The sequence below is a fragment of the Thunnus maccoyii genome, chromosome 2 (assembly GCF_910596095.1).
Source record: "Thunnus maccoyii chromosome 2, fThuMac1.1, whole genome shotgun sequence".
Taxonomy (NCBI): Eukaryota; Metazoa; Chordata; class Actinopteri; order Scombriformes; family Scombridae; genus Thunnus; species Thunnus maccoyii.
In genome coordinates this window covers 23,579,224-23,605,002 of record NC_056534.1, presented here as the reverse complement: position 1 = coordinate 23,605,002, position 25,779 = coordinate 23,579,224, and the positions used below count along the sequence as shown (strand labels likewise).

The following is a 25,779-nucleotide window of genomic DNA, read 5'->3' as shown; positions in this document are numbered from 1 at the left end:
CGTACACTGGCACGCATGTGTGGATAAAAAAAGTAGTGAGACTATTCTGGAGCTGCCAGTGGCATTAGGAGATAATATAATCTCTCTGTCACTGGTCTTTCTGGAAACTCAAGACTAAAATAGATATTCTAATCAATTCCTGCCTGACACAGGAAGTGTGAGAGGAAAAGTTTGTGTGTGTAGCTGTCAAGATAACAGCAGTCTCTACTGGCTGCGCTCAGACACACCAAAGCATTTCTTCTCTCAGGAGATTTGGATTCAATCCTGAGATCTGTTATGTACAACAGATAGATGTGTGCCACAAATCTATCAAGTAGTCTCCAAAACAGCTCAAAAGAAAAGTTATTTTACCTACATTATTTCTGAACTACAGCTATAACATCTGAGGATTATTTTGCAGAGTGAAAGCTGTGTTTGAATTCAAGGATTCAACTCTAATTGAACAGAAAGACCAGCAGTGTTTCAGTGTCAACATACATGTTTGGTGATGAAACACCAGCATCATTCATTTACCCCTGACGGATCAACAGTAATACGTAGACACACTTATCACATCCATTGGTGACTGAAAAGAGATTTGAAGTAAGAAAGAATTCTGTGGCTCTTTTTCTTCATTTGTTTTAAAACAACCAAGTGAGTTAAGCAGGTGTTTTTAATCATAATTTATACTGAAGTGAGCTGTGATGAATTAATCATAAACTCACAATTTCCAACCACTGGTCTGTTGATTGGAGAAAACCACTTGAAGATGTCACCTTAGTCTCTAGAAAATGCTGATGGACATTTCTCAACTTGTTACAGTCTATACTGTACGGTAAAATAATATACTGGGGGGGAAAAAGATTAGTTAAGAGAGCTGTCTCAATCACTAATTTAGTGCAGTCTTCACCTCCAACTTTCTTTTATCGCCCGCCTCAGGCAGAACACTGAACTGACAACAAAAGTGCAAAGCTTACTTAAAGTTTGAGCTTTTTATTAGACATATTCTCCATTTTTATTCCAAACATAAAATGAAACCAATTCTACTGTGCAGATTAACAGCAGCATAAAACCCGTTTGTTGCACACACAGTGCCAGACAGGTTGTAAGATGGGTTTTACAGAACATTTGAAGTTGTAAAAGACACAAATTATTCTGCCTTAAAGCTAGTATTTAATGCAAACCTGAAGCCAGCAACGGTGTTAATATTTTCCAGTATCACCTCCTGTAAGTGCTAAATAACTCTAGCTTGTGGTGTAGTCTTTGAATAGAGCCACTATGTACTAGCACAGACCTGAGATACCTTCATATTGAGGCCTGGAAAGGAGGAGAGCTGCTCAGTGCGCGTGAAAGGCAGCAAAACAACCAAAAATAGACTCCAGCCACAGACTGAGGAGAGTGTGAAGCATGCTCCTCCATCTGCTACAAGTTGTGTGACTTTAGAAACCCAGTGAAAATCCATTTATTTTCCATTTATTCTTTGCTGCATCAAAGCAGAACTCCTCTTACAGATATTCATAATCCCAGATCTAATCTAGCTTCCAGCTTTACTGCTTTGCTGAGTTTTAACCTCACTTCAGCTTTCATTTTTATCAGACAGAACTAAACTGATCTGTTGCTTTTGATGCTTGGCTTATAGTGATGTCACACACACACACACACACACAGAGGTAATGTAAGAGTGTATTCATAGCTGTAAGGATGATTTTATTCCATTTAAGTCATGCCAATGAGGAAGCAGGAACATAACAGCAGGAACCCGGAACTCAAACATTCGAATAATAAATACAGCAGTGCGTTCCATGTCGGGACATGTCAAAATGTCACGGCAGATTGATGCTACTCTACAAGAGATAAGCCATTAGCTACTTTTGGTGTGTTTTTAAAATCCAATCATGAACTTAAAGATGTATTAATTGATTTTGTGGCCACCTGAGGGAAGTGCAAACACCTGTAAATGTAACATTTACACACTATCGCCTCGTTAAGTTGATGAAGTTGATTAACATGTTAGCAAACAATTACAAATCCAGCACACAAGGAGCAATAACGGCATTCATTTGGAGTCCATTGTTTCATGCAACCTGACAAATGTAAGTTCAATACTCACTCTGTCACCACCAACTCCTGGGTGAAATATCTGGCTCTTAAGCTGTTAAATGTTCCACTATGTTGACCAGCTAGTTGCTAACTTTGTCAAGTTGCGATTTGTTGCTGATCAGGTAGTGTACGGTGGGTTTATCAGGGCTAAAAATGTCTGAAAAAAACAATGAGGCTGACGCTGTAAAGCACCCTATAGCTCAGGGTAACTGCACCCGGCTCAGATGCTAATTTTTGGTGGGTATGTCACTACATGCAACTCCTATCACAAATCAGTCATCCGACTCATGATTAATATAAAAATATTGAGTAGAGCAGCATTAAATCTATTACATGATAACACCTGTTTGTGACTTACACCACTCGGGGATCGTTCTTAAAGGTTTTGTAGGACAGAAAGTTTCCCATGAGACAGTGCAGATCTGAACCATTCAGTTTCACTTTGATTGACAGGTTACCATTGTGGTAAAATGACAAGTTAAATTGCTGATGAGGATCAGGGTTGGATCAGTAGTAGAGTACATAGCATCAAAGAGAGAAGGGTTGTCCTATTCATCTGTTCTTGTGGATAACAGCTCCATCAATCACAACAAGTTACCACGTTAATCCCAACAACAAGTCTGGGCAGAGGAGAGCCAACAACTACCTCATACACATGCACACAAAAATGCTCACATACACAGACATCCCTGCCCATGAACATAAACAGCCTCAATCTGCACAATCACACACTTGAACAAAGAGCGGATGGATTTAGACTTGCAGACATTTGGCACCTGATATACTGGCATCTTTACTGCCAACTGAGGCAAAAGCAGTATAGTAAGAGAAAAGGAAGAAACACTTTGCATATGCAAGAAAATTTAATTCTTCGAGCAGAATTACATTAAAATTAATTTGCAACCCTCAACGTTTTAAATGTAAGGATTTTAAATGTGTGAGCTGCCAAAAAAAAAATCAATTTAGGAATCCTACTGTTGGCAAATCAACTCAAAGAGAGGATGAAGAAAGCACTACTGAGCAGAAGAGATCTAACTAAAGGTTTATTTGCAACAACTGCATTTTGAAGCTGCAAAAAGCTTTACACCAGTTTAATCAACCTACACCACAAGGTCAAATGGAAGAACATCCCATCCATGCAAAATGAGAAGTCAAAGTTTCATCCTGTAGTGTCACATATCAACACTGGCAGGAAATCACTGCATATAAAAGGGTGCAGGTTACTTTTGATAGTGTTTTGTTCCTCAGATTTCTCAGATTAATTCTAATTTAGTTAAACGGGTAATTTCATTCTTTATGTAATCATCATATGATTGGGTGGCATGGTCCCCAGTCGTATGATCACTGATTTGTTTTTATTGTAACAAATCTCATCATCTAGTTAAAGATAAATCAAAAAATCTTGACAAGCACTTCATACAACAACACTAAACTCCCATTCTAAATCTAACCTGTGATGTCATGCACTGCAATACTATCAGCTGCTGGTTACAGTAGCAGTAAGTAATTAAAGACATGTATCAACCTTTGTAGGTGAACAAGGAACTGCAATAACTCTGGCACAGTGTACTGTAGTTGGTTATGTACAGACATGGATCACATTTTCACAATACACACGAGTGAGCTGTATATCACCTTGCATCTTTTGCTTTTTCAGGGTTGATAGCAATGTCCTTTGTTCAGCTCAGGGAGTCTAAAATAGAGAAAAAGCCACAAAGTGACTTTTGCAAGGCAGACATTAGACCGTAGAGTGAATTACTGGTTGGGTTACTGGTATTGATCAACAACCGCATCAAAGAGAGGCCTGCATTATCATTTTGTTCTATGGAGAAGAAATTATCATTCAACACATTGAAGTACAGAGCTCACAATTCCTTAAAGTTGGCTGTGATAAAGCAGTAGAGGTGCATCCTCATATCACTCACAGAGAGAGCTCTGCCATGCCAAGGAGAAGCACCGAGTCTTTATTTAATCCCAGGCAGCCCTGCAGGATGATGCAGAGGACAACCTGTTATGTAAGACTCAGAATGCTGCAGCAGCAGAAATGTCCATTAGACAGTGGCAGACACTACTGCATGGTCACACAATGCCGCAAGCAGTAGCGTGGACATAACTGCATACTACCATTCATAAATGCACATTTGTGCTTGGCCTAAACAGCCAAACACAAAACATACACACATACATCATGTGCTGAATTTGTAAAATGTCAACATATGCAGTACCTATTCTAGCAAAAGAGCCAACACATACACCTGTACACACAACTGTAACCTTACCTGCGCGCGTGCGCGCGCGCGCACACACACACGCACACACACACACACACACACACAGACACACACACACACACACACACAAAATGGTACAAGCCATTTCATTGCCCTGATAGATCTGCTGAGGGTGCAGACATAATGACGTATTCTAAAGTAGGGTCTTATTGACAATACAGAGGGATGTAACTTTAACTGGGATTAAAACTCTATTAAGTCTGAAACTGTGTAATTGGCTGAAACTTGAAAAACCGCATTATAAGAAGGCGTTGACTTGTATAGCTTTTTTTTTTTTTTTTTTTTTTTTATAAATACTTGACAGATCAGCGTCAACTTTGTTCAGGGTACAAAAGACAAACGCCGACGTCACCTTTCCTCGAGATGTAGTAATTTTCTAGCACAGGCAGGAGGCGACGCCAAACTCCATTCAAAAATGTGTCAAATTTATGCTTCCTTATCTGCAAAGGTATAAATGTCAGAGCATAACTAATTTAGGCCACCCTACGTATTATTAGAAACCAGGCGTTGATTCATCATGCAGTCAGTGCAACATAACAATACTTGTTGCGATAAAATCGTATTTTTGACAGTTGTTTTTACCTCAACAACCTACTGCTACATGAGGCTATATCAAGCATCATTAATACAATAAAGTTCAAATTTACTTTAAATAACTGGATGATTTTTGAATAATGGGTTTGCCGAAGTTGACATAAGAATCTGTCAACTTCTGAAAGGTGTTAGGTTTGTTTTAGCGAGGTGCCCATTTTGCTCATAAACGAGCCAACATTACACGGTAGTATTTTTAAATGGAGTTTGGCGTTCTCTAGCTTTGGGCTAAACGGCATTATTTCAGGCTAAACACTCGTTAACATATCAGGATAGTTGGTGACAAACAGTATAAAGTCTCTCATTCACAACAAGACGACAGTGCGGAGTAATAACAGGCGTTAAACTCACTTACCGTCGTCAGCAGCCTCTGTGTGGGATTTATTCTGAGTAACCTGTCCGCAGCTTTCACCTGGATACACCACGACCTCAGCACCACTACCTTTACATCCGATATCCAACGCACACCCTCCAAATCCCATCTAAGATATGCCTTCAGGTCCAAATGGTCCATATGACTACAGTCTTTTCAGAAAATCAGTGACTGCTGCAGTCCTCAAGTCTGATGGGCTGAGTCACGAAGGAGCCCAGACACACACACACACACACACACACACACACAGGAATACACACCTGTGGATACACGACAGTTAATGAACCAATTTAACCATCACACTTTCAGCCTACTCATAATTTCAGGAACTATATTAATTGGCGGAGGAATAATAGCCTGGCATCATGTAACGATAAAGGTTTTCTTAAAAAGTTATTGCAATGGTGATACTGTTGTTTAATATAATCAAGAAGATAATTGTTTTATACTAGCTGTTATGCTCAACAAACTTTTTACATGTCTTATAATATTATTATATAATTTTACATTTCATTATATTTTTTTCATTATTTTGTTTCATTTGATTTTTTTAAATTTCTAAAATAGATGCTAAGCCTCCACGTACCGCAGTACATGTACACGTGCTGTACAGATTGTCACATATACAGTCAGTATCTCACCTGCTCTGCCCATTCATTTCTAACACTGCCATCTAGTGGCCACATGAAGAATGCTTTAAATGGGTTTAGAGAGGGCATTAGTTCATACTCTGTTAAACACACCGCTGGTCTCTCAATCATTTACCTTACTTACCCACAACACACACATGCATACACCGATGACTGAGACCAGGAAACATTTCACTCCTCATATGTGCACATGTTCACACTAACACATTTTGAGGAGCCTAAAAATAAAAAAATACAATGACTTACTTTCAGTCGTATTTCCCTGTAGAAGAAATAACCTGTAACTGCTCAGTAAAAACTTTCATACAATTTCACTCAGCCATAGTGTATCAAAGGTTACTTTAAACAGCTTACACTTGGAGTGACTGTTGTGTACATTGTCACTGCCTGACAGTAACTGAGTAACTGAGTGTTAAACTGAGACAATTTCAATAATGAAATCATGTAAAGGTATCAGGTAACAGTACAGAGTTATAATGTAATAACAGCAGCCTCACAGTCTACTAACAATATAACAATCTTAGAGTATTAATGTACAGAGTAAATGCTCAGTTGTGTAGCTGTTTTAGCTCTGGAGGTAAATCATTTCCAAAATCAGAAATACGACTTTAGACTTTAAACAGCAGATGACAAAACAACTCATTAAACTGCTCTGGATAAATGGATAATATGAATGAATGGATGAATGAATGAAAATAAGCATGGAACAAAGGCCCCAACTTGATTTAAAACATTAAAAAAAATAGTAGGCTACATTTTTCTGTAGAAAGTTCAATTCAAACAACAAGCAGTAACTGTTTCCACTGGTTTAATGGGACAGAGTGTGGTGATGTGGATAGAGGTTACAACAATAGCTGTACAGTGGAAAGTCAGCCTAAATATGAATAATCTTGTATTCTGATGTATTTTGACAGTATAGACCAGTGGCGGCTGGTGACTCAAAAAATTGGGGAGGACAGGAGGAAAACCAACACGGAATCTTACAACAAACTGCATCATACTATATCATTGTCTCTACCTGATGAAATCGGAGGGGTGGGGGGCAATTATATATGCTAATAAAACAATTTGCTTTCAAAAGCAAAAACCCCTGAGTGGTGAAGCATAAACTTATTGTTTCTAAACAAAGAAGTGCTCATTTTAGCTGTGGAGTGGTTCAGAATGTGTCATTTTACCAACAAAGCAAAATTCAAATTTATAGTATTGTTCTATTGTTACAACAGATTTATGTTCTCATCAGAAACAGACAACATATCACATGATTTACATGTGTTTCCTGTGTATTTTCTTAGTATACGGAAATATATAAAGTACCACAAAGCTTATAATCTGATACAGGTACAGATCAGTGCTGAATACTAGAAAGACTGAACACTAAAAACATTCACAGATCTAAAAGTGTAGGTTCACATCAGAAAGTATTAATGCATGTATCAAATACATGACTTACACACTCTGATCTATGTGCACAACATACAAAATATAGTCTTCAAAGTTGACATGTTAACACTTATTATTCTAGTTACTTTAAGCTTATTACTCAATATAGATTCAGCTTAAAAATGAACTGAAGAAATTCTCACAAGCCAGCAGCCCGACCTCCTGCACACTCATTCACTAATCACACAACATCAGCAGCTGACTTAACAACCACTCAATTAAAAACTGGATCATTCCAAATGAATGAGTGAGTCCAGACAGCTCACTGTAACTTCAACAAGCAAACTACCCACAACACATTATATGATCTTTGCTGCATTCTTGTTAAGGAGATAAATTCACACAACAGCCACAGAGAAATATTTAACCACCAGAGATGAAATTAGCGACCAAAGAGACAGAGAGAGAGAAGCTGTATCTGACTCACGTTATCTGACGTCTTCTTCTTTCTTTCATGGAGATGAAGTATTCATGTCATAGCATCCATTTGTAGCTGTTGGTCATCTTGTTTGTTAGTTAACAGAACTTTGTGGCTGCTGCTTAACCCGTCTGATATCATTAGCAACAATGACAAACAAGCTAACTCTCCTGGTTGTTTCTCCGGTGGTTTCTTTCTCCAGCCTCCCCAGAGGCGTCCTGCCGCTGCTGCGTTGCACAGTCCAAATCCATTCTCCCGTTAGCTTAACAACAGTCCTAAATAGTCCTTCCATGGATGTATAAAGAGTCCTTCAGGCTGCTACAACAAGCTAACTGTTGCATTGGCTAACGCAAGGAGTTATCTTCTGCTGCTACTCTGCCTTACAGTGGAGAGAATTGAAGATGAAATCTGGAAACTATCATTGGACCGACGCAATGTCAATATTACATTCTGGTTGTTGATTGGTTAGGGAGGACGTCCTCCCTTGGAACGTCATTTTACATGTCTTGGCCAATCATAGTTTAGCATGAAAAAAAAGTACATTAAATTGACGTAAGAGATCCCGCAGTGCGGAGGACAGCAGGCACCCGTCCTCCTCTGCCCCACACTCCACCTCACTCTCCCCCACCACCACTTCACACACACACTGCTCTTTCTCCTCCTGCCCTGCAGGTGTCGCTGTTGAAGCATTTTAACCAGAATTTCAATAATGGATTTTTTCCAAAGAAGAGAGAAAAATATTTTATAAATAATACTGAGAATTGGTAATGGTTTATTTCAACCAACTATTCTTTTTTATATTTTGATCTCCCTCTTGCCTCTCAAAAAATAGAGGAGGAGCAACCTCCTCTGCCTCTATGGACCGGCCTCCACTGGTATAGACAGATGTACTTTGGGTACATTTAACTGTAACATTGTTTTTACAAAACGCCTTCCAGAGCAACAAATTCAAATACAGAATCAAAATATCAAATTTTAAGATTCGATGGCAGAGTTTGCAAGAACACAGTCTGTCACTGTGACAAATCAACTCCTGTTTTCTTCAGTCACAGGTTGAGACCTACACAGCATGACAACATTTCATAATCACCTTAACTGTTTGTCTGCACTTGAGTGTGTGTTAACACTGCAATGTGACTTCCACTTGCTCTTCCGGACTGCTGTGCAACACACACGACAGGCTAAGACTGAGCCTGTCTGTGAACACTGATGAAGTGCCTCACTACCATTTAAGTAAAAAGTGAGGAAAATTAATCAAATAGAGAGAAAGATAACTCTAAGTGAGCACCAATGTCACAGAAAAGTGTAAAATATAGCTATGGAACACAGTTAACATACACAAAAGCAAAAAGTTTATCCAAGTGCATTTAAGTTGTGATATAAAAAATGAAATAATATAACAGACTTGCATATTTCTGATCTCCCCAGCCATGGATGGATCACTGAAGTGGGGGTTAGAAGACTTAAATTTATAATACTAAAAAACACAATATTAAAATGACAACAATTTAGTAAGTAAGTAAAGTTTATTTATGTAGCACCTTTCACAGACACGGGTCACAAAGTGCTTCACATGCACACAAAAGAAACAATAACTACAGTAGATAAATCAAAGATAATCAACAAATAAAACACATAGGACAAAAATAATATCTATTTGAGTACAAAAAATACAAAGACGAAAAGAAATATTTGTCATCTACTGCGTTGAAAACACTCAAGCGGGAGAGGGTGGAAGTTGCGCACGCGCAACTACGAATAATCCTTGGGAGCTCACGAGCACGCGCTTGGCACGAGCCTGTATCAAGTTTGTCAAGATTAATGATTGGTCTCTCATTTACAAATTCCAAAATAAAACTCTTACAGGCGCCACGTGTTTTTTTCTGCAAAAATGTACTGAACTAAGTGACTGTATTCATTTGTTCAAAATGTATCATTCAAACATTTCCATTAAAATGTCTCTATTAAGAATTGATGGTGTCTAGTTAGTTTTTTCTACCATTTTGTTTGTTACATTCTGTATTACATTATTTCTCTCCCTTTCTCTCATGTTTCATATAACTATAGTCAGCTTGTGTAGCAGTTTATTCTGTCTCTTGTTTTACTTATTTCATTTATAATTGTATATATATATATATATATATATATATATATATATATATATATATATATATATTTTTTTTTTTTTTTTTTTTTTTTTTTTTTTGTCACATCCGTTCCACCCCTGTTATCTTTTTTATACTGTTACTCTTGATGCTGTTTGCATTAAGAACTAAATTAATAAATTAATGGGAATTCCAGATGATTTAGAAGCCTGCAGTTTCACAATTTAAACAATATTTTATGCTCATTGGTACTCTGCGATAAGATACTGTCACTGTTTATTGAGATATTGTCCCGTGACTACTCTTTTCACCTGCTTCAGTAAAACATCCCTGGATTGGTCCAAAATACTACTGCTAAACTCTTGACCAGGTCCTCCAAAAGGTCTCATGTGACACCGATTCAGACTGGTGTTCACTCACTATCAAATTAAAAATCCAACTGAAAGTTCTTGTGATCACCTGGAGAGCTCTGCATGGTCAGGCACCTGCCTACATTAGAGATCTACTGCAGCCCTGTGTCACCAGCAGGTCTAAAGGTCCTCTGATCAGGGTTTGCTGTTGTTCCTTGATCTAGGTTTAGAACTAAAGGAGACTGTGCCTTTGAGGTTGTGGCTTATAAACTTTGGAACTCTCTACCTTTGGATTTGGGATCTGTGGACTTTGTGGACACCTTTAAAAAGCAGCTCAAGACTCATTTGTTCAGACTTTCCTTTGTGTATTTTTTCTATTTTCTATTCAATTGTGTTTTTATTGTGTTTTGTGTCTGTACGTGTGTTTATGCTTTATTTCCTCTGCTCTATAAACACAGTCACGTGCTGTTCAGGCTTCAGGATGGGAACAAATATGAGAACACTGGGTTTTATTTTGAAGGGTATAACCGGAGGCTGTGCGCACTATTGTCGTCATGGTGACAGCAGTGTAGTACGCAGCTGTTATCAGCGTCATATCTGTCGGAGACAGGGAGACAGGCAGCTCCGGTACCGTTAACAGGGGGTAGTGTGTGTGTAGAATCATTTCTCCTCCAGTTTAACCGAACACAGCCCGGACACAGAGGGCGGGAAGCATGGAGAATATTTCAGGACAGTGCTGGAACAGCAGCCACGCAGAGTACAGCTCGTTTGTTGACGTGAAACGGGGAATATAACCACTGACGGTGAAAACCACAAAACACGTCGGGCCACTCTTTCTCTCCACCTCCACCATTTTGGTTGGCAGTGATGGAGCACATCCGGACGCCCAAGGTAAAGCTCGGCTTTTCACCGCCAGAGACGTGGCTGTTGTGTCGCTCGTCTTTGTGTCTTCTCTGCTGATATGCCCTCCCGTTTAGCTTTCTCTTCCTCTCTCTCCATCCATCCTCTCGGTACACTTCGTGCTGCTGCAGGCTTGAAATCCTTGTGTCAGTGCAGCCCAGTGCATCATCTGCTGAACAAACAGTTTGCCACCGTGTTCACAGTGAAACACTAAAACCTCGCTCTGTCCGATAATGGACACCGCCACTTTGCATTGTGGAATAATTGACATAGCTATAAACAAAACTGGCGCATGTGCTGAAGGATGCTCGTGTGCTCTTGCAAACATAGGCGTTCAGATATTTATTTTATTATTCATGGAATATGAATATGTTTTATACTCAAGGAAATCTGCCCTCACACCATGACGCTGCATCGTGCTGGTCACCACCATTTTCCTCCTGTCTGCCAGTCTGGCAAAGGCACACTGGCCCCCATCCTCCTAATTACCACATCATCAGGGTCCCACTGTCTTCATACAGGAAATAAACGGGTTAATAGTGCACGCAGAATATGCATAAATCTGTAATGACACATGCATTAACAATACACACACATAACAAGTTGTTACATGCCAGCACCAGACTCAGGTATGTAGGTTCGTTGTTGCACACAAACACACATTCCATACAAAAACACTGGTTAAGGAATGACCTTGATTTTCAGACACACTTTAATTTGAGCTCAATGAACATTATGTGTAGTCTTTTGAGTCATGCCAGGGATACTGAGCTGTTATTACAGAGTAATTATCTGTTTTGTGTTCATGTGCATGCCATTGAGTGTATGGGTGTTCCTATGTTATCTTTCTCAGTATGTGTAGTGTTCGATCTGTGGGTGTTTTTCCATCTCTGACCTTGTGTATATGTGCGTGTGTGCCTCTGTAAGGTGGAAAATGTGCGTCTCCTGGACCGGTCGTCAGGCCAGAGAAAGGCCAGTATTGGGACGCTCTACCTTTCTGCCACGCACACCATCTTTGTAGAAAACAACCCTGAGACACGCAAGGAGACCTGGGTAAGCCAGAAGTGGGGTGCCACATATGTCACAGTCAAGGCAGATACGCTTAAATGTTATTATTAATAATTTGGACACTGTATTTCTGTTTATCCTCTGTCACATCACTGCCTGCTTGGACTGACTGAAGTTGAAGGCTGGCTTTCTTTCTCCTGTCCTTTACAGACTCATATTCCAATTAAAGTCTTATTCTGGATAGGCTTTTTATATGCATCCTCAGTAATAACCTGCTTTGAGATATCCCTCCATCCAAACATCCCACAGACATGCAGAAAGATTTGTTTCTGCCAGTGGACAGCAAAATGAGGACATGTTGTGACCGAAATATGATCTGCAGAGAAGCAACAGTTTGATAATGAATTCTGACACTTCCTCTATCATAGCAGGATTACTTCATATGTATCATTTCATTAGATGTTGACAGAAATGCCAAAATATTTTCTCCAATCAAGATGTCAAAAGTACTTTTTTCAATTATGAGAATAACAGCTGAATGAAACCGAGGGATTTGAGAAGATAATTTGATCTTGTCATCTTTTGATTATTGAAGGTAGGCTGGATAGAGAATGCAGTGTAGCTGTAGGAAACATCAAGCCGTGTTCATAAACAGAAGTACACGTTACTGCTATAGATGTTCTGATTCACATCATGGAATTCATTGCATTCAAGAAATGTTTTTGTTTATTTCTCAATTATTCAACATGAGATTATCACTCTTTAAAAATCTGGTAAAAGTACATTTAGTAAAGCCAGCACATACAGGAGAAACACATAAACTCACTTAAGCATAGAATTGTCATGAAGACTGGCCACTGGGAAGTTGGCCATTTTTGAGCTTCAGTGTGATTTGAATCAAACAGAGTGAACTCTTCATGTGGCATGTTCATATTTTTCAATCTCACCAGTCTTTTGAAAGCGCTGGTATTACCTCATCTCTGTCATGACTGTGTAACTACTGAATTTCCAGACACAAGATGGAAAGATGTCACTCTTCCCCCTTTTCAGAACTCCTTCAGGAGGTGGATGAGGAGGCTGCCTTGTCCCTCTGGACATGATTAGATAATAAAGGCATCCAGGGGTGTCAGATTTCACCCAACGGGCGCTGACTGTGTCGACTGGATTAGCAGCAACAAAGAAGGCAGACTTCAATTATCTTGTGTCACAAAACAGCTGCTAAAGCAACTACTTCTTCTACTTCACTGCGCGGCTCTCACCTCTTGTTAGAAAAACCCAGAAGCTTCCCCATAAACTGATGTTGACATTCCTTCCTGAATGTTTTAGGTCACAAGACGGATTACACAACAGTCTGACACATGTTGGGCGTTATACTAGTTTTTGTTTTTTTATATTGCTGATTGATATCACTGACTTCCATACTCACAGTTAGAAACCTTTCATTTGTTATTCACAGTCAGATAGAGAAACTGAAGCAATGTGTGTGTGTATGTGTGTTTTATGTGGGTTTGATCCTCCTGTGAATGTCCTCAGTGAATAATAGGACAGGTGTGTGTTTCAGGTGTTGCACAGCATGGTGAGCAGTGTGGAGAGGCCTCCCACGTCACCAGCAGGAAGTCAGCTGATCCTGCGTTGTAAGGACTTCCGAATCTTCCAGCTCCTCATCCCGCAGGAGAGAGACTGTTTGGATGTCCAAGCCTCATTGGTCAGGTTGTCACGACCAGGTGTGTGAGTGTGTGTGTATTTGTGTGTGTCAGCGGGTAGAAATTTGCTTTCATGGACTCCAACACTTGTTAGACCAGGGTGTCACAAACAGGTGTGTGTGTGTGTGTGTGTGTGTCACTCTTACAGTATATTGAACACATAAAAAATACTCATTTAAAATCATCATCTCCTCTCCTCTCCTCTCTCATCCCCTCCTCTTCTTTCTTCTCCTCTCCTCCTCTCCCCTCCTCTCTCATCCCCTCCTCTTCTTTCTTCTCCTCTCCTCCTCTCCCCTCCTCTCTCATCCCCTCCTCTTCTTTCTTCTCCTCTCCTCCTCTCCCCTCCTCTCGTCTCCTCTCCGCTTGTCTCCTCTCCTCTCGTCTCCTCTCCTCTTATCTCCTCTCCTGTGACAGAGAAGTATAGTGAGCTGTACTGCCTGTCCTTCAATCCCAATGTGAACAAGGAGGAGAGAGAAGAATCATGGAACTTCATGGACCTCATGGCTGACTACAAGAGGATGGGAGTTCCTAATAACCTGTGGGTTGCTACAGCAGCCAACAGTGAATACAGGGTCAGTCACATGTCCAGAGAAAAACACCAGCCACAGAAAAACAGTTATTATTTCCTGGATCATAACACTAAAAACATTAACTGATATTTGAAATAAAACGTATTTAAAAGGAATAGGAAGAGATTGACCAGTCATTTGGGAAATCCCGAAAGGAGTAATTTTATGCTGAATAATATTGTTATAGAATACTGTGCTGTTGTAAAGAGACAGCTGATTCTCGTATAAAACAGGATAGAGTTTAAGTGAAGTTTATTACGGTGATATATTTTATAGTCTTTAGCTGCCCACTTATTGCTCTCTAAGTGCAGTGAACATGCCTTGTGCTCAGGATATTCACAAGGTCAGAGATAAGATAATACAAGCCTCACTGACTGCTTATCAGCAGCTACCTCCTCTAACATACAGCAGCTCTCTTTAAAGTGAGCTTTAGAGCAAACATCTTAACTCACAGTTTATTACTCAATCTGGCGTCAGATTCATGCAATCATTCTTTTTCTGCATATTTATATTGATGGTGGTCTGCATATCAGCCTGTCCAATTTTTTAATACTTACTTAAATATATCAGGGATAGGCAGTCATGTTCCTTAAAGTGTTCATTGCACATTACAACACCATCAGTTTTTTCTCTCTGCTTCACTAACAAACATTGGTTTAAAGAGAGAGAATAAAATCATGTTATTTCTTTGATGTTTGGACCAATAGTCTGCTTACCCCTAACATGACATGCACATAGCTGCCTATCCCTGATGTTGTCATGTGTGGACATTAATCAAATACTGTACAGTAGAGTAATGCAAAACCACATCTGGAACATCTTGAAATTGTCAAACTCTATATACACAACACCACAGTGCTATGATGCTTTACATTCGTTCTGGTAATCTGGTAGCAGGAGAAACATGAAGCAGCATAGTGACCATTAAGAGAAACATACTGACATTATTAAAGGATAAGGTTGGCAATATTCTGTATTTTTGTTTTGTCAACATATCCCATGAAAAGACCAAACCAAACAACGAATTTCTTCCTACTAACAATTAATGTCTGTAAAGCTTCATTGTTGTCCAGAAGCTGTAAAAAACATAAATGAGCCACACTGTTGCGCTGGGTAATGTGTTTCTTTATTACCCACACAGACTGCTATTTATGTTGATTCCATCCCACATACTGTACGCCATCCTAGCAGCATTAATACGAGAGCATTAAATGCATATTAATGCGTGGTAGAAAGTAGTCTTTAAAAAATACATCTTTTGCCCTTGTGTGCTTAAAATGTGCTTAAAAACAATGATTAAACCTTTTAAACTACCTCTTCAGGAGGAGTGACTGAGTGACACAAATGGTTTGTCAGAAAGTATTAATAGACAAACTAACACATTGTTGTTTTAGTATTTCCAAGGGATTTGTTGAACAAAGAAAAAAATAGAACTAGCTAGCATGATACTTTAATCTTACATTTCTTGAATCTCCTTACAGGGAAGCCAGGAACATAGTTCAGCATGAAAAGTCTCATCACTGATAAATAATGTGTATCTAACTGGAAGCTCCTAACAGTAAAATACATCTGTCCTCTCCCAGGTGTGTGATACGTACCCATCAGAGCTGTTTGTTCCAAAGTCGGCCACACCTGCCATCATCGTGGGCAGCTCAAGGTTCAGGAGTCGAGGACGATTTCCTGCTCTGTCCTACTTCCACCAGGATACACTGGTCAGTGTGACACACACAGAGGAATAAATCTATCAATATATGATAATATGATGATGATGACAATGACGATAATGATGATATATTACTTGCCCTGCAGGCTGCAGTGTGCCGGTGTAGTCAGCCCCTGTCAGGCTTCAGTGGACGCTGTCAGGAGGATGAGATGATGCTGCAGGCTGTGATGAAGTCCAACCCTGGTAGTGACTACATCTATGTGGTGGACACCAGGCCCAAAGTAACACACACACATACTCACACTCAGACACAATTATAAATATACAATGAGCTGTAATATTCTCATATACGGTACTCTTTTTTTGTGTGTGTGTCCAGCTGAACGCTATGGCAAACCGAGCAGCAGGTAAAGGATATGAGAATGAAGACCACTATACCAACATCAAGCTGCAGTTTATTGGCATCGAAAACATTCATGTGATGAGGAGCAGCCAGCAGAAAATCATCGACGGTAAGAGTGTGTGTTGCATGAATGACAAAGTGGCACAGTGGCATGGAGACGGGGAAGTATTCAAGTTATCAGACAGAGCTGCTAACAGTAAATACACAAACTTCCTCTGATTGTATAATTTCCTATTTTCTCTCATGTTTGTGTGTAACCCTCCTCCTCTCTCTTCTCCACGTAGTTGGCGAGATGCGAGCTCCGTCCATGACTGACTTCCTGTGGGGTCTGGAGAACTCTGGTTGGCTCAAACACATTAAAGCCATTGTAGATGCTGGGGTCTTCATAGCCAGGGTGTGTACACAACCACAAACATATTCAATACTGAAACACACAAACAACCACTTCCTGTTTACCTCAGCATGTATGCTACAGTATCTGGTAGATTCATAAAATCATAAAACTCTGCTTTAAACGCAACTAAGCATTTACGATAAGACTAAACAGAAGAGAATACACTCTTAAAAGGTAAACTCCACTGATTCTACACATCACAGTCTGTTTGCGGGTGTATACAGGACTGCTTAAGTGTAAAAATTGTCAGGTGGGGCTGAAGACAACAAGTTTGAGGATGAAATTCATCTGGGGGTGTGGACTTAAAAAGAAGTCCAATCCAATCACATAATATAGAGAGAGAACTGTTAATGGCAGGTGACGTAGCATGTTCATATTGAATCACTGACACATTGATGAGAAGACAGTAGTATACTTTCCATTAATGAGATGACTGTCAGCCTCTGCTGGCCTCCAAAGCAGAGCTGCAACTGACACGATTGGTGCTACTGTTAATATGGATTACTTTTTGATTCAATAAATCATGTAGTCTACAAAACATCAAAATACAGTGAGAAATGCCCGTAACAATTTATTAGAAATTGCTTGTTTTGTCAGCAACAGTTCAAAACCAGAAAAAAACAGCAAATCCACACATTTGAGGAGCTGGAACCAGGAAGTGTTCGGCCTTCTCGCCTAACTGCTCTCTCTCTCTCTCTCTCTCTCTCTCTCTCTCTCTCTCTCTCTCTCTCTCTCTCTCTCTCTCTCTCTCTCTCTCTCTCTCTCTCTCTCTCTCTCTCTCTCTCTCTCTCTCTCTCCAGGCGGTGGCAGATGAGGGGATCAGTGTGTTGGTTCACTGTTCAGATGGCTGGGACAGGACAGCCCAGGCCTGCTCCGTAGCCAGTATACTGTTGGATCCATACTACAGAACCATCAAAGGACTCATGGTAACAGACTCACACTCAAACTAGTGTCCCTGCGTGGTCTCTAGGTGGTCTTTCACCTTCTCCGACCCTCTCCCTCTGCCTCATCGTCTCATTCCTGTTCACTCCTCTTCCTCTCCTCTCTCGTAGGTGCTGATAGAGAGAGACTGGGTTTCCTTCGGACACAAGTTCTCCCACAGGTCAGTAACTGGTAAAGTCTGACTTTAACACACACACTGTCTGCAGAGCAACACCATTACAATCATTTTGTGTTTTATCTCATTTTGTAAGACAGGGCCAACCGCTGTTACATATTTTGCATGCAGTCTTGCAGATAGAATAGCTGTCCATAATAAAGGTCCCACATATCTGCCTGTAAAAGTAACACCAGGTGGCGGTGTGCAGTTTGTGTTTACTGGAAATCTGATAAAAACATGTCAGTTTGAACAGTCTGCTTGTCAAATGGGTCACACCAGTTAAAGTCATGTTTTAACACTACATAAGTTTCAGACAATGGATAAATAGAAATTGAATGTTACCTTTTAGGTGCAACTATAAGACACATCTGTGGCTCTGTGGATGCATGTTTGAGATCAGTGGTGTCTGCCAGTTGGTGGAACTTATGGTTCTGTTGTGAAGTAAGAACTTGAAGTAACCACTGTCATGATGGCAAATTAGAATAAAAGAATAGTTAATATACTGGAGTTGTCTTCGTGAAGGAATCCGCTTCGTTGAGTGTAGTTTGTGTGCAAACTTTTGTTTTCTCTTAAACCAAAATACTGGAAAACAAGCAAAAGCCAAGTTAAGTGGACATTTATGCATACAGATTATGTTCAAATATACTGAAATCGAAGGAGCACCTGGTTATGCAAATGTTGTTTGAGCTCTCACTTTCAAATATCAAGAGGTGTGAAGTTGACTCCCACATTGCTTCCTAAAAACATTGTTTACTGATCATACGTAAATTATAATATTTAGCTTTACTTACTTTTTCAGATACACCAGTTTGAACAGTGACTGTACATTTATTTTTTCTGCCTCCAGCAAAAGTTTAAGGCACATGGATGATTAAAATCAGAGCTGTAACCAATACATATTTTTATTATTGTATAATCAATTACATTTTTTTATTGACCGGTCTTTTTATTATTAAAAAAATAATAACATGAACTACAACATTCTGTATAAAGTAGAAAAAAAACTAAATCAAAATCAACATAGAAATGTACTTACAAAACATAGAACAATACACAAAAGAGAGAGGAAATAAGGAGAGTACATAAACATAAATAAGAAAAACAAACCTGGAAAATACTGTTGTTGTGGTTGACTTAGCTTCCCTTGCCTACTTTCTTCACATCAAAAATGAACTGCTCAGCCAATAGCACAGCTTTATAACAATACAAGAGAGAAAACTTTGGTCAGCAGTTAATAAATTGAGTGAAAGTTATAACAATTATCAAAAGAGATAATAAACATAGCTCTAATTCTTACAAAACACGTTTTTTTGTCATTTAATTGTCTGAACTATTCATGAATTTCTTCAAACTGATCTTTCAGCCATTTGAAAAGAAAAATGTTATTTTTCTTTATAAATCAGTGTAATGGATGTTTTGAAGAGTATGTGTAGTGTGATGGACAGTAAAGAGAGAGCTCTCTCCCTGCAGGTATGCTCACCTGGATGGAGATCCTAAAGAGGTGTCTCCGGTCATCGATCAGTTCCTGGAGTGTGTGTGGCAGCTGTCTGAGCAGTTCCCATGTGCCTTTGAGTTCAATGAGCGCTTCCTCATCGCCATACACACACACGTCTACTCCTGCCAGTATGGGACCTTCCTTGGAAACTGCCAGAAGGAACGCAGGGATATGAGGTAGGGCTGACACACACACACACACATATACATACTGGATTGTCTGGATTTAATCTATTGTGTGACAGATGAAGACAGTAAAAACTATTTTAAAAAGTGGAAACTCCATACACAAACACTGCATACATTCATATGCACACATGCCCCTTTAAGCCACAGATATTGTAGCTAAAACACTTTCCACATCAAATTTCCAGAGTCAAATATGTACAGTTTTATTTCTACTCTGTACTTCTTGACACTGTTGAAACTTATATCCGCAGTTTTATAATTTATCTCATTGGCTGACGTCTGTTGCTTTCTTTTGGTCTGTAAAATACAGTTTATAACCATAAAAAGTCAAATCACATCTCTAACTTTCCAGGTCCTCTGCAGTTTAATTAGGATGCACACACATAAGACTATCATGTGACCTATTATATGACGCAGAACAGTAACATTCATATAATCAATTCATTTTTGTGGCCCCTTTGGCATCAGAATTATCCTGCCCTCAATGAACTTGTGGCACATGAGTCTGGATGTCTGCCAGCAGAATTGAGGGTAGTAAAGTCCTTTTCACTTTGGCTAATAGGATGAAAAGGAGCAAACAAGGTGCTGCCCCTCACTGATTTAGGCTTATAAATAAAGTATCTATTCAAATAAACATGTTTCTTAGTGCTGCTTGAAGATCCAGGCAGGAGGATTCACTTTGTGTTTGAGAACATACTAAGAGAACCAGGCTCAGTGCTGCATCATGAAGCTGTGTGACTGCATTGTGTGTGTGTGTGTGTGTGTGTGTGTGTGTGTGTGTGTGTGTGTGTGTGTGTGTGTGTGTGTGTGTCGGACGGCAGGCTTCGTGAGCGGAGTCATTCTGTGTGGCCTCAGCTATGGAAGGACAGAGCAGAGTTCACCAACCCTCTGTACAAAGCCGAGCTGAGTCAGACTCAGGGTGTCCTGAGACCCAACACCACCCCCTACTGCTTCAAGTGAGTCACTGCAGCAAACACACACTACCGGATTCACAAAGCTCATTTATCTGAAAAATCTTAAATTGATTTTTCTGATACCTGCGGATTCTCCCAAATCTACATAAGAAAAAAAAACATTCTGGCTGCTTTCCCATTTTCTCCTCCTTTTTTCTTCAGAATGTGGAAGGGTTTATACAACCACGTGGAGAAGTCGACGCCTCCCCGCCAGTCGCCTGCTGATTTCCTGTCTGCCGTGAGGGAGGAATCCCAGCAGCTGGAGGAGGAGCTGACCAATCACCAGGAGGTACCGCCAGGAGGAACCGCCCACCACCACCACCCGGGCTCCAACCAAGGCATACAACACACAAAGACACCGTTGTAACACCTCCATAGTAACCCTTCAACTCTTCAACTTCAATATCCATCACTCCAAAATCAATCTTTCTCTGACAGAGTGCAGAGCTCCCAGATGATATTTTTTAGGTTTTAAGAAACTACAACTACCATCTAATTTTGGCAAGAAGTACTGGCATTTTTCTTGCTTTAATTTATCTTTATTTTTTATGCCTCTGCTTTCTTGATCAGGCATTGTTTAAATGAAAAATATTTTATTTGTACATACGTATGTACAGTAAATAAAAGTAGTAAATAGTCTTATCAGAAAGTGTGTCTGCAACAGAGAAGAGATGAAACTCTGGTGTCTCTGGCCACATCTTTGCCCACCGCCAGAGAGACATTTCAACTGAAGAGTCCAATCAAATCCAAACTGTCTGTTCAGTCGCAGTGAGAAAGGACCAACCAGACCTGCAGCAGTTTATCGCTCTTATCCTACAAGATTTTGGGGTATTGAGGTAAAAGTGTAGAATTGTTATGTTGTAATAGTATCTTCAAATTATTCTGATGCTATTTGTTGGTAGATGGTAACAAAATAATGAATTTCCAAACCCTACATGAAGTATGAGGATGTTAAATGTGTCGTTTGCAGCCGATGGAAAAATAATTACTTACAATTATTTGGATGGCAACCTCCCAGGCTCCCATCTTCAGGGAATAACTTCATTTCTAGTACAAGCAAAACTGTGTCCATTGAAAACATTCACTGATACTAATCCTAGAGTTGTTGACTGACTCTAGTGCTGATGTCCAACTCTAGAGTTCAGCCATCCACCATAACTAACACTTCCCACCTCCTAACCCTGCAGCACACTGAATTAGAGAAACACTTGATACTGATAAATGAATGAAAGACATCTCAGCTAGTTAAGTAAAGTGTATGTGTTGTTCTCTCTGTTTGTCTCTGCAGAGGATAGCAGCCCTGACAGGGAAGCCAATCATGTGGGAGAAGATCAAGGTTCCGCAGAGGAAGACTAGCCGCCAGCGTCAGAGACACTGCGGGCCGGACCCGCCCACCACTTACACAGACCCAATCACCAGCCCTGCACAGGACAACGGTCATGCACTCTCCTCTGAACCAGCCAATCAGAAAGCTCAGACGAAGGACCCCGCTCTCACCCTGCCTCTAGGGCCGCCTGTCCAGCTCAAGAGTCACGACCCCGATGATCTCTCCACCTGCAGCGACCTGGAGTCGGGCGTGGCTGACCTCAGCAGCCGCTCGTCCAGCGGCGGGGACGACGGCAAGGACCCGTACACGGATGAGGCCGCCTTCACCACTGCCTGACTGGAATAACGGAGCTGGAAATCACTCTCGTAGATCCCCAAAAATATTTATTCAAACACATGTCGGGGAGCAGAGAAGACTGTGACGAGTAAAGATGGCTCCTGACTGACTGAAAGGCAGTTGCATTTTATCTCTTTTTTTCTAGTAGACAACTCTAGTTTGTCTCATGGTATAAAGGGAGTCACGGTGAATTAGGGAAACCTCACTGGCTGTTTATCATTTTGCCTTCTTGACGAAGGCTCTGTTTTAATCTGACATTTTTTGTGTTGCACAAAGCCAGACAGCCTGCTTTTTTTTATATGTAGATGCTGTTTTTAGGTGGTCTCAATTACTGTCATTTGTACTTTATTTAAGGGATGCACTATTGCTGTGAGGTGGACAAAAGGTAGATGGAACCAGCCTGAAATAATGTACAACACAGGCCTCATGAGAGGTTCAGTGAGTAGAACAAACACACTGCTGCTGCACTCACAAGATAATTCAAACAAGTGGCTTCCTGACATGAGAAACACATAACTCGTGTCAGTATTTCTCAAGATATTTCATTAATGAACACTTCTCCTCAAACAAATATAAAATGAATTTGCAACTGTGGTGTAAGATAAGATGTATTAGGAGACTAGCTATAATCATTTTCCTCCCATGTGTTCCTTTATTTCCCACATTGTTGGAACACATTTTGAAACTTTTAGACACACTAAAAGCAGCAGATGTTTGTACTCACAACCTAACCTGCTGTCAGCGACGTCATATCTCTTTGGATTGTCCTTCAGATATAACATGGTTATTCCACAGCCAAGACCAAGTAACCAGTGGCCGCTAAGTCTTCCCTGTAGCTCAGCAGGAATATCATTAGAAATAAAACTAACATTGTTTCTCTGGAAAAGGAATGTCATTAGTTCAGGTAGAGGAAAATGCAAGTTTGAGGGCTTTTTTTAGATGGTCATCAGCCTTTACAACTGAGCGCAAGAACAGATCCAGAGAGTTGCTGCTGGAGAGAAAATGTAAAATGTTCTGTTATATAGTCTAAACACTGAGAGGCCAGCAAGCCGACAGCATAAAACCTGTCCGTTTCTTCCCTGACCAGAACTTAGATGAAGCCTGATTTTTGTTGCATTCAGCTCTTAAAATTTTTAAAGATATTTAAATCCTCCTTGAATACTTTTTAAAAACAAATATTAGTTAACAACCATGAATGCTAATATACAGTATTTAGGTTTTAAGAGTTACACATTATAGAATATACACTATAACTTAGTTCATATTAGAAACAAGCAACTTCAAAGATATGGAAACTAAGTTAGAAAAGTGTAGAAGGGCACTTTTTAAAAAAAAAAACATGTCTGTTTCCCAGCTATGAGGCAGATACAGGAGAAAAAAAAGACAACAGGAAGGAAACATGAATGCAGCCTGATATCTTGAATCAGTCTAAGCTGTTGGTCATTAACCAGAGCAAAATGTGAACAAAATTATTCATGTTTACATCAAAAGATGAAATACTGTATTTTTATTTGTGTTTTTGTGTGCAATATATTATTTTAAAGCCATTTTTTTCTTCATTATGTTTCAGTGTACTGTATAACATTCTGCAATGACCTGATATCCACACTGATGTAATACGATTTAAGACCTATCGAATCCTTCAGATAAGAAAGCGTATTTCATGAAGTCCAGAGAGGCTTGTCAGATAGCTGATGTTTCAAATGTCATCATATAGACAGAATTTATCATTTGTGTCCTTTAATGTGATCTTCAACTTTTTACATTCCCATGTAGATGGAGTACCAACAGTGAGAACTCTTCTGAGAAATGTTTAAGAGATGTAAACACGTCTCAGTTTGTTTCATGGTCTCTACACTGTCCAGTGCATTCCATATTATAACAAGCAGACAGTGTTTGTCTGTGTGGTATCTACTGTGAGAGTTGACCTATCAGAGCACATTGTTGTGAAGCTGACAATGAAAACCAAATTTGGCTCCAGGTGAACATTACTGCTTCACTGTAGGTGTGAAGAAAGCACTGAATGTATTCCAAGCGAATGCTAACTGAATAGCTTCTTAAAGCTACTGACTGGTGATCCAACACTCTGACTTCCCAACATTAATAGAGTTCACAAATTTACTCTATTCAAAGCAGTGGAGGAGTGTACTGGTGCACCAGGTTAGAAAAATTTGACTTCACTGGCCATGGCAGGAGTGCTGGCATACAAGAAGTTAAAGGAAATGCAGCCAGTGTGTGATGAGAGGTGTTGCAGCATAGCTGTGAACAACATCAACTGAATCTGATGAGCTAAAAATTCCTTGATCTCTCCTTCTTACCTGTACATTTCACTGTAGACTGTGGTGTGTATGTGTATGTGTGTGTGTTCTGTATCCATTGATGTTAATGATATATCAATAAATGCACTGTTTAAGGGAAACAACAGAAATACATTTGGCCTGATGTATTCTTTAACATGACATATATTTTTTTTTTAAAAAGCAGCTTCAGTACCAAAGTTCAGCAAGGCTTTTAACCTGTAAACACCTCAAATTTCTGCTGCTGTTTTATTGGTTCATCACAGTGCCAATCAATGTGAGAAAAGACACTGATGAAGAAAGACTTGTGGATGCAGGGGCAGTTTAACAAATGACATCCTAGATCAATACACTTTCAATCGTCTACTAGAGGGTTTAAACATTTGTCTCATTACATTTGTCCAATGAAACCCAAATACGCTGAGGCTTTAAATTTGGCTTGTGATTGGATGATTGCATTTCTGTGTTTAGTACAGTGCTCAGTACAGTACATTTGCTTATATTACTATGAATATCAAAGTCTGAACTGAAAATGCAAATTTCATTTTACAACTGAGCTACTGAAACCAGGAACAAGATTTAGAGTCGACAACAATGCCAGCAGCTCTGTGAGGCTTTACTTGAGCTAAATGTTCACATCAGTGCACTGACATGCTCACAATTATATGCTAGAGTGTTGATGTTTTGTAGTTTACCATATTTACTGTGTTGGTATAGCGTGTTAGCATGAAAATATTTGCTCATTAGTACTAAACACAAAGTGGAACTGTGATGGGAACATCATTAGTTTTGCCGGTTTTTGGTCATAAACTAGATGAAAAGTCAGGCCATCACAGTTATTACAATTTATCTTATGGGGACCATGAATGTGTGTACCAGATTATGTGCCAAGTTGGTGAGATACATGTATATCAAGAAATAAGTGAAAACTGGTGGTGCTAAAGGAAAAGTCAAAGGATAATTTAAGTAATCCATCAAATTGCTAGTTGTCTAGAGATGCTAGCATGGCTAGTAGCTCTAAACAACTAGCAATTTGTCTAGAGCTGCTAGCCATGAATCTAACAGCTTGAGTCTAACAGCGTGCTAGACAACTAGCAAGCTGTGGGGCTCAAGCTGTTAGATTCTCATCACAACACACTGATCAACT

The 25,779-nt window shown here is 39.7% G+C and overlaps 2 protein-coding genes across 6 annotated transcripts in view; one reads left to right on the top strand and one right to left on the bottom strand.

Annotated features, from left to right (window-relative positions):
- The window catches only part of LOC121908717 (microtubule-associated tumor suppressor 1 homolog), a 69,738-nt gene extending 61,864 nt beyond the window's left edge, over positions 1-7,874 (bottom strand). For 2 of the 4 annotated variants that reach the window (XM_042428976.1, XM_042428968.1), the window contains exon 1: positions 5,317-5,793. The gene's annotated coding sequence lies outside the window, so the exon portion shown is untranslated. Of the gene's footprint in view, positions 1-3,714; positions 3,773-4,004; positions 4,064-5,316; positions 5,794-7,851 lie in introns of those variants that run through there. The other 2 variants (XM_042428961.1, XM_042428986.1) reach the window with 2 other exon arrangements.
- Positions 7,875-10,845: 2,971 nt separating this feature from the next.
- mtmr7b (myotubularin related protein 7b) lies at positions 10,846-24,767 on the top strand. Of its 2 annotated transcripts, none has more exons than XM_042393237.1 (14): positions 10,846-11,188; positions 12,125-12,250; positions 13,767-13,929; positions 14,323-14,480; positions 16,061-16,189; positions 16,287-16,421; positions 16,520-16,652; positions 16,828-16,937; positions 17,738-17,863; positions 17,990-18,039; positions 19,507-19,707; positions 20,541-20,675; positions 20,835-20,961; positions 21,961-24,767. In XM_042393237.1, the coding sequence occupies exons 1-14, from the start codon at positions 11,165-11,167 to the stop codon at positions 22,333-22,335; spliced, it is 1,992 nt and encodes a 663-aa protein (XP_042249171.1). In that variant the 5' UTR covers positions 10,846-11,164; the 3' UTR covers positions 22,336-24,767. The 2 variants fall into 2 exon arrangements, with proteins under 2 accessions (XP_042249171.1, XP_042249180.1); XM_042393246.1 differs by having other exon boundaries at positions 10,847-11,188; positions 20,835-21,010; positions 21,961-22,113.
- Positions 24,768-25,779: the final 1,012 nt, after the last annotated feature.